Source organism: Lethenteron reissneri, chromosome 37 (genome assembly GCF_015708825.2).
Source record: "Lethenteron reissneri isolate LAM-NWPU_2019-01 chromosome 37, ASM1570882v1, whole genome shotgun sequence".
In the NCBI taxonomy this organism is placed as follows: Eukaryota; Metazoa; Chordata; class Hyperoartia; order Petromyzontiformes; family Petromyzontidae; genus Lethenteron; species Lethenteron reissneri.
The window spans coordinates 12208966-12217025 of record NC_083815.1 but is presented as its reverse complement, the minus strand read 5'-3'; the positions used below and the strand labels follow the sequence as shown (position 1 = coordinate 12217025).

The window sequence follows — 8060 nt, the reverse complement described above, 5'->3', positions numbered from 1 at the left end:
CATATGTAGTAAGTATATATGGAGGCTTGACGACAGGATCGGAGGCACACTTATTTATTACACCAACACAGTTGTACAGGTCACTTGGCTACAGGGATTCTCGACAGCTAACCCCTCTAACCTATATCAATTCCTCCACTACGGGACTAGGGGAGGCTATCTGTCCCAGCTTGGTTAAGCTGGGATCCCGGCTCCCTGAGTCACCAGACCAGCTTCGTCTGGGCTCTCGGGGCCACGCCACCGGCTTGCCCTGGTCGGCCCTTATAAGGACAGCGAGCCAGGGGAGCTCTGGGGCCTACACTAGCTGGTCTTCCGTCTTCTCTGGTTAAAGCTGAGTCCCGACCTCGAGCCCTCGAGCTCATCACCTTTTATAGGACTCGCCCCCGAGGGGGGGCCCGTGGGGGATACACATGCGGACGTCGGTGCTAGCGCCACCCTTGTGTACGGCCGTAACCCCGCCCCTTGTGTTTGTTGGCCATCCGTGGCCATGCATAATCACACCTCAACATTCGTAGCCATGCGCAATTACACCTCTACATCACCCCCCCCTGTACAGCTCGCAGCCGTCCCTGGCTGCAAAAAAAAATAAAAAATCAGAATAAAGGTGCATCCCTCACAAAAACCCCGTGTGTGTGCCTCGCGTAATTTTTAACAAGAACAAGAGAACCTTAACAAGAACAACAACAGGAAGAGAGAGAGAGAGAGAGAGAGGAAAAAAAATAACCCGACGCACCCCCCCCGAATAAATACCCCAAAACCAACATATATACACACACTCCGGACGCCACCCCTCCCATTTTCCGCAAGGCCCCCCAACGGCCGACCTCACAATAGTCTGCGCGTTTTGGCGCGCGTCCGCGCGGCGGGCCCGTCACAAGGGCCCGTCCTGGCACGCTCAGTGACGGTTGTTGACGGTCCGGGTGCAAGAGAGTCAGGCGTCGCTGCCGAGTGACCCCCGACCCCTCCGGGAGGGGTTGGTGGGTGTGGACCCGTCACTCCTGTTTCACCTGGGGACGGAACAGTTGGCGTCAGGTTAGGCGAGTGCAGCGACGACGGGGAGTCGGCGACACCCTCACACGTTTGGCCATGCGTGTGTGTGTGTGAACCACGGGGCGGCGCGACAAATGGTTTTAACCTTGAGGGGTGCACATACCACCGGCGCCTCCCCCATTTGACGCGAACACATTGCGGCCGCAAAACCTGCACGACCTCCACTGGCCCCCGCCACGGCCGTACCAATTTCGACGAGGTTGCCAGCGGCACCTGAGGACAGTGCAACCACGCCCTGTCCCCTGGTTCCCATTTGACCACCTGCACCCGCCCCAACCGAAGCCTCTCGTTCGCCTTCTGGCGGAGTTCAGAATTTTGCACGGCCGCTTCCCGCGCCTCAGACAATTTAGCGATGTTAAATTTAATGTGTTCGGACAAATTAGACTTCGCCGGGAGCGCCGAGAGCTTTAGCTGGGTCGCCACAGGGGGGTTAACTTCGCGCCCATACATTAAAAAGAAAGGGGAAAATCCGGTGGCCGCATGAGGAGCCATTCTGTAGGCCTGCAACACACCGGCTATGCGGAGGTCCCAATCCGTCTGGGATACCGACACCTGCTGGGACAGCATGGACGTGATGGTCCGATGCAGCCGTTCCACCATCCCGTCAGTTTGTGGGTGATACGGAGAGGTCCGAACCTTCTCCGTACCCAAGAGGTCGCACACCTCACGTAGGAGTTTACCAGAAAAATTCCTACCCTGGTCAGTAAGCAGCCGTTCCGGAGCACCTTTGTCGAGGACATAGCCCTGGACAAAGGCCTCCGCGATGGCTGCTGCCGACTGGTTCGCCAGGGGCCAGGCCATAGGCCATCTCGTGAAGTATTCAACCCCCGTTAGTAAATACCTATTGCCCCTGGGCGTAGCGGGAAATGGCCCAAGTATGTCCAGAGCGACGAGCTCGTTAACCCGGGAAACTTTTATGGACTGCAGCGGAGGGTTGGACCCCCTCGCAGGCGGCTTCCTCTGCGCGCATTGCGTGCATGACCCCAAGAGATCCCCCACGTCCTTTTCCATGCCCGGCCAGAAGAAATCCAGCTGGAGCGTGGCAAAGGTCTTGTGAACCCCCAAGTGCAGAAGCCGCTCATGAACAGCCCATACCACCTTACCCCTTAAAGCAGCAGGCACCACAAGCCGCTGGCGCCGGGTTTTTCCATCCCAGTGCATCAAAAGACCCTGGAACAACCCCCACGAGTCAACGTTTTCCACCCCCTGACCAGCCCCCCCGACGCGACGGCGCAAAGCGAGGAGGGAGGTGTCCTCCATTTGGAGGCGTCCCCATTCCGCGACCGGCAACCCCAGCAACGAATCCCTCCCTTCTTGCTCGATAGGACCCGAAGCCGAAGGTGCATCGGTAGCGGCCACGAGGACCGAATCGGTGGTGACGTTCGGGGGCCTACAACGCCCCGAACCCAACAGGCACGCGCACTCCGAAGTGGGTGGCAATCGTGACAGGGCGTCAGCGTTCGTGTGGCGGACACCCTTACGATATGTGGTGACAAAGTCATAGTCTTGGAGGATCTCCAACCATCGAGACAACTGGCCCGATGGTTGTTGAACCCGCAGGGCGTACTGTAGGGCCGCATGATCTGTACGGACGGTGAACCGCCGACCGTACAGATACGGGCGGTACTGCTGAATGAAATAAACAATGGCCAATAATTCCCGACGGGTAACGCAGTACCGCTGTTCGGCTGGAGACAGTACCCGACTACCGTAAGCCACCACATGCTCTACGCCCCCGATGAGCTGGGACAGCACACCCCCGATGCCAGTGTTACTTGCGTCAGTATCGAGCAAGAAGGGTTGTGAAAAATCCGGGTAATTCAACGGCGGAGCTCCCACCAAAGCATTTCTGAGGGCGCGAAAAGCAGCCTCCTCCTCCGGCCCCCAATGAAACCTGACTCCCTTGGACGTCAAGGCATGCAATGGTTTCGCAATCGTAGCGAAGTCAGCCACAAATCGCCGATAATACGACGCGAACCCAATGAAACTCCTGACCTCTCCCACAGAGGTGGGAGTCGGCCAGGAGCTGACGCATTCAGTTTTGGCGGGATCAGTGGATATCCCCGAGCGCCCAACAATGTGACCCAAATATCGCACCGATTCGCGGAGTAAATGACACTTCTGTGGTTTAAATTTCAAATTGGCAGCCCGCATTTTGAGAAAAACAGCACGCAACCTCTGGAGGTGTTCCTCGAAGGATTTGCTAAAGACGATGACATCGTCTAAGTAAATCAAACACGAATCCCATTGCAAACCTGCCAAGACCAATTCCATTAACCGCTGAAAAGTTGCCGGCGCAGAATGTAAACCCATCGGCAAACGGTTAAATTGGAAGAGGCCCTGCGGTGTACGAAAAGCAGTCTTAGGTTTCGATTCGTCATCCAGAGGAAGCTGCCAGAATCCAGATAGCAAATCAAGGGTGGAAAAGAATCGCGCACCGGCCAAGGCGTCGAGCGACTCATCCATCCGAGGAAGCGGGTACGCATCTGCCACAGAGATTTTGTTGAGACGCCGAAAGTCAACACAAAATCTCAGTGAGCCGTCGTGTTTTTTCACCAAAACGATCGGCGCGCCCCACGGGCTGGTGGAAGGGGAAATGATATCGGCGGCTAGCATGTCATCAACAGCCGATTTGACATGATCCTTTTCGGCGGGACTCAACCGAAAGGGATTTTGGCGGATTGGCGCGCTGTCACCCGTGTCAATATGGTGTCGCAGCAATTTTGTACAACCAATATCAAATTTGTGTTGACTAAAAACGTCAGCAAATTCGCTCAGGAGAACTCGCAGCTGCGCGCGCTGCGAGTCAGACAGGTCCACTGAACCCGCGCAAAGCGCATCCAGCCATCCGTCATCAGAGTCCGAATGCGGTCGCGACGGAGGATCGGTGGATACCTGACCCACGAGTGGTTCCTCATAGGGCACCGGCGTTGCGTGTGCAAGCACGGTCCCTTGAGGAACCACGGCCGTTCGCGATCCCACATTAAGGACTGCAATGAAGGGGTCCCCATCCCCTCTCACCATAGTCTGAGCCGCGAGCAAATCGGGTCCATTGACCCCGGCCCGAGATGGACCCAACAAGACCCCCCGATCCGCAACCCCTGCATCAAACGGCCGACGCAACCTAAGAGGGACGAGCATCTGAGCCCCCGGAGGCACGCGCACAGTTTTTGTGACGAGCGCCTGCACGGTGGCAAACGCCCGACGCTCCGTGGTGGGGGAAGACAGAAATGTAACGCGTCGGCCCGATGGGAGCTCAATGCACCCTTGGTCAATAAGGATACGGATGGGCATTTTGGCCAGAAAATCCGTCCCCAACAGGCACGGAACCGCGAGTGAGGAGGAAACCAAAACAGGGCCGGATAATTTAATGTCCCCAATGCAGATAGTGGCGCGGATTTGGCCAATAATGCCCAGAGAGCCCCCGTTAGCGGCATAGCACGGCACGTCAACAGGGAGCAAGGGACGACTTTGAACGGGAAGGATGTTATAAATTAAATCAGATATAATGGTCGCCGATGCCCCTGTGTCAATTAAAATCCGCACCTCTACCCCATCAATGTGACCGACCACGACCGATGATCCCGCCGACGCAGCAACGACACGATGGGCGAGCTCCGACCACTGACCCGGTTGGAGCGCTCGCCGCATAACCGAACAATCGCGCGCGACGGACGGGGAATTTGGAGCCCTGTTTAGTTGAGCGCGTGAGTGTGTGTCGGATGTGTGCGTGGGCCAAACGTGTGAGGTGCCGCGACTCGCCGTATTTCTCTGCTGGAGCTTGGGAGGAGACGGCGTGGCGTCCTGACGAGGTGTCGCCCCGCGCTGACGGGGAGCCCGGCATCCAGACGCAACGTGGCCTTGCAGGCCACAGTTGTAGCAGCGTGTGAGCGCCCCAGATGACCTGGGCTGCTCCTGGCGGCTCGGTCCATTCCGAGCCTGCGGTGCCGCCGATCTCCATTCCCCTCGCCGCTCCACCCCGCAGACCTCCTCCGATGGGAGGGCGGTGGTCGCCATGGCATGGCCGGCCGCCCCCTTTGCCGCCTTCCGACGCAGGGACCGCAAGCCCCCGTGGATGTGGCGCGCGACCAGCAGGGACGACATCTCCGCGTCGTCCTGAGCCAAGACGTTGACGTCCAGCTCGTCAGCGAGTAGCAGCAGCTTCTCAGCTACCATGGCATCCACTCCTTCCTCGTCCATCCTTGGGAAAGCAGCCTTTGCCAGAGCCAGGAGAGCCGTCCGGAAGGCCAGGGGTGACTCGTTGGCGCCCCGACTCCGATCGTGGAACAGCTGCCTGCAGTCCGAAGGCGGCCCATAGACGGCTGACAGCAGCTGCAACGCCAGGTGTAGAGTGGCGCGCTTTTCCCTCGGCGCCGAGGTGAGGGTAGCCAGGGCGTCGTTGTCCAGCATCGCTGGCAGCGCGCGTAGAGCCTCGGCGTCCGTCCAGTTCGCCATCTCTTGATGAGCGATGAACCGCCTCTTGAAGCCGCCCCAGTCTCCGTCAGCGCCGACAAATTCTTTAAGAGGCGGCAGACGCTGTTGTAAGGCGGCGTCCGTGGCCGCAGAACGCTCTCCGTCGCTCCCCGCCGATGATACAGTGTGGGCGGGCCGTGCACATGGCATCGCCGGTCGCTCTGATGTTGACGCGCCGGCCGGCGTTGATGATGTCACGGCTTGTGCTTGGCGCTCAGCAGACACGTGACGCGGGCCGGCCCCGCCCTCCGCTCGTACTGTAGAGATGGCGGGAAATTTGACCGCGAGCCGCGTCGGGGTGGCGGGAAACGTCGCCCCGCGCCGGCTGCCGTCGTCGACCCGCGCTGCTCCTCCAGCCCCCAGCCGCGTGATCTCCTCCAACGCGGCGGCCGCGGCGTAGAGCAGGTCCGCCAGGCGGGAGTGGGCCAGCCGGAGTCCTTCGGCCGACGCATCCCCCTCCTCCTGTCGTAGCGGCGCGGGCGTACTCGGCCCCGGCTGCTCCGATTCGACCCCGGCCATCACTGGTGGAGATTCGGCCGCGGCGTCTTCCATCTCCGTCTCCCTGGTACGTGTCGTCCCTCGTGTGTCCATCGTTGGACGTTTACTTCTGACACCAGATGTAGTAAGTATATATGGAGGCTTGACGACAGGATCGGAGGCACACTTATTTATTACACCAACACAGTTGTACAGGTCACTTGGCTACAGGGATTCTCGACAGCTAACCCCTCTAACCTATATCAATTCCTCCACTACGGGACTAGGGGAGGCTATCTGTCCCAGCTTGGTTAAGCTGGGATCCCGGCTCCCTGAGTCACCAGACCAGCTTCGTCTGGGCTCTCGGGGCCACGCCACCGGCTTGCCCTGGTCGGCCCTTATAAGGACAGCGAGCCAGGGGAGCTCTGGGGCCTACACTAGCTGGTCTTCCGTCTTCTCTGGTTAAAGCTGAGTCCCGACCTCGAGCCCTCGAGCTCATCACCTTTTATAGGACTCGCCCCCGAGGGGGGGCCCGTGGGGGATACACATGCGGACGTCGGTGCTAGCGCCACCCTTGTGTACGGCCGTAACCCCGCCCCTTGTGTTTGTTGGCCATCCGTGGCCATGCATAATCACACCTCAACATTCGTAGCCATGCGCAATTACACCTCTACACATACTTGAAAAAGGCATATGACCGTGTTCCCAGAATGTCTTGTAGGAGGTGCTGCGTGAGTATTATGTACCAATGCTGCTTTTTCATGCTATCCGTTCCCTATATTCCCAGAGTGAGAGCTGTGTCTGTATTCTTGGTGTTAAATTTAAGTTGTTCACTGTGAGTGTAGGACTCTGTCAAGGGTGCGCCTTGTCCCCACTCCTGGTTGCGATTTTCATGGACAAAATGTCAAGGCACAGCCGAAGTATGGAGAGTATTCAGTATGGGGGCATGGAGGTGGCATCGCTGCTTTTTTCAGATGACTTTGTCCTCTTTGCCTCGTCAGTCTGTGATCTCCAGCATGCACTTGAACGGTGTGAAGTGGCTGGGATGAGGATCAGCACCTGCATATCCAATGTCATGGTTCACTCCCCCGAGACAGTGGAGTGTGCTCTCCAGGTGAGGGGGGAACAGCTGCCCTTAGTAGAGAAGTTTAAGTACCTTGGGGTTTCTTTTGCGAGTGATGGCGAGTGGAAGTAGGAGATCCGCTGGCGGATCGGGGTGGCATCTGTAATGATGCAGGTGCTGAACCATTCCATGATAGTGAAGCAGAAGATGAGTTTTCGAACAAAGCTCAGTTCGATACAAGTTCACACCCAACGCTATGGCCATGAGCTTTGGGTAATGACTGGAAAGATGAGACCGCGAGTACAACAGGCCGAAATGAGGTTTCGCCACAGGGTTGCAGGGCTCACTCTACATGGTCAGGTGAGAAGCTCTGCAATCTGGGAGAGCCTTAGAGTCGAGCCGTTGCTCCTCTGGATCAAGAAGAGCCAGTTAAGGTGGTTCGGGCACCTGGTAATAATGCCCCCCTGTAGACTCCCCCTGGAACTCTATCGGATACGTCCCACTGACCGAAGACCCCGTGGCCAGCCCAGGACACGCTGGTGAGACTATGTCCCTCGACTGGCCTGGGAACGCCTGCGAAGTTCCCAGGAAGAGCTGGAGTCCGTCGCCAGGGAAAAGGAGGTATGGACCACTTTACTCAACATGCTGCCGCTGCGACCCTCACCAGGACAAGCAGATTTAGAAATGAACGAACACTGGGGCTTCCATAGCGTTCAGTGTTAATCACTGAGACGCCCATAGGCTTCAGTGTAAATCACTGAGGCTCCTATAGAGTTCAGTGTTAACCACTGGGGCTCTCATAGTGTTCCGTATTTATAGCTAGGGCTCCAATAGGGTTAAATGTTAATCACTGAGACTCCCATAGAGTTCAGTGTACATCATTTGGGCTCCCATAGCATTCAGTGTCAATCACTGAGGCTTAAATAGGCCTCAGTGTTAATTACTATGGCATCACAGAAATACACTCCGCTTACTCCTGATGCGGTTATCTGAGCTT

At 57.5% G+C, this 8060-nt stretch overlaps 1 protein-coding gene across 1 annotated transcript; it reads right to left on the bottom strand.

The window, feature by feature from the left end:
* Nucleotides 1–806: 806 nt before the first annotated feature.
* On the bottom strand, nt 807–6510 carry LOC133351457 (uncharacterized). The gene is made up of 2 exons (XM_061566683.1): nt 4813–6510; nt 807–1007 (listed from the first exon to the last, which is right to left on the bottom strand). Exons 1-2 carry the CDS (start codon nt 6112–6114, stop codon nt 993–995), a joined length of 1317 nt encoding a protein of 438 aa, XP_061422667.1. The 5' UTR covers nt 6115–6510; the 3' UTR covers nt 807–992.
* Between the last annotated feature and the right edge of the window lie 1550 nt (nt 6511–8060).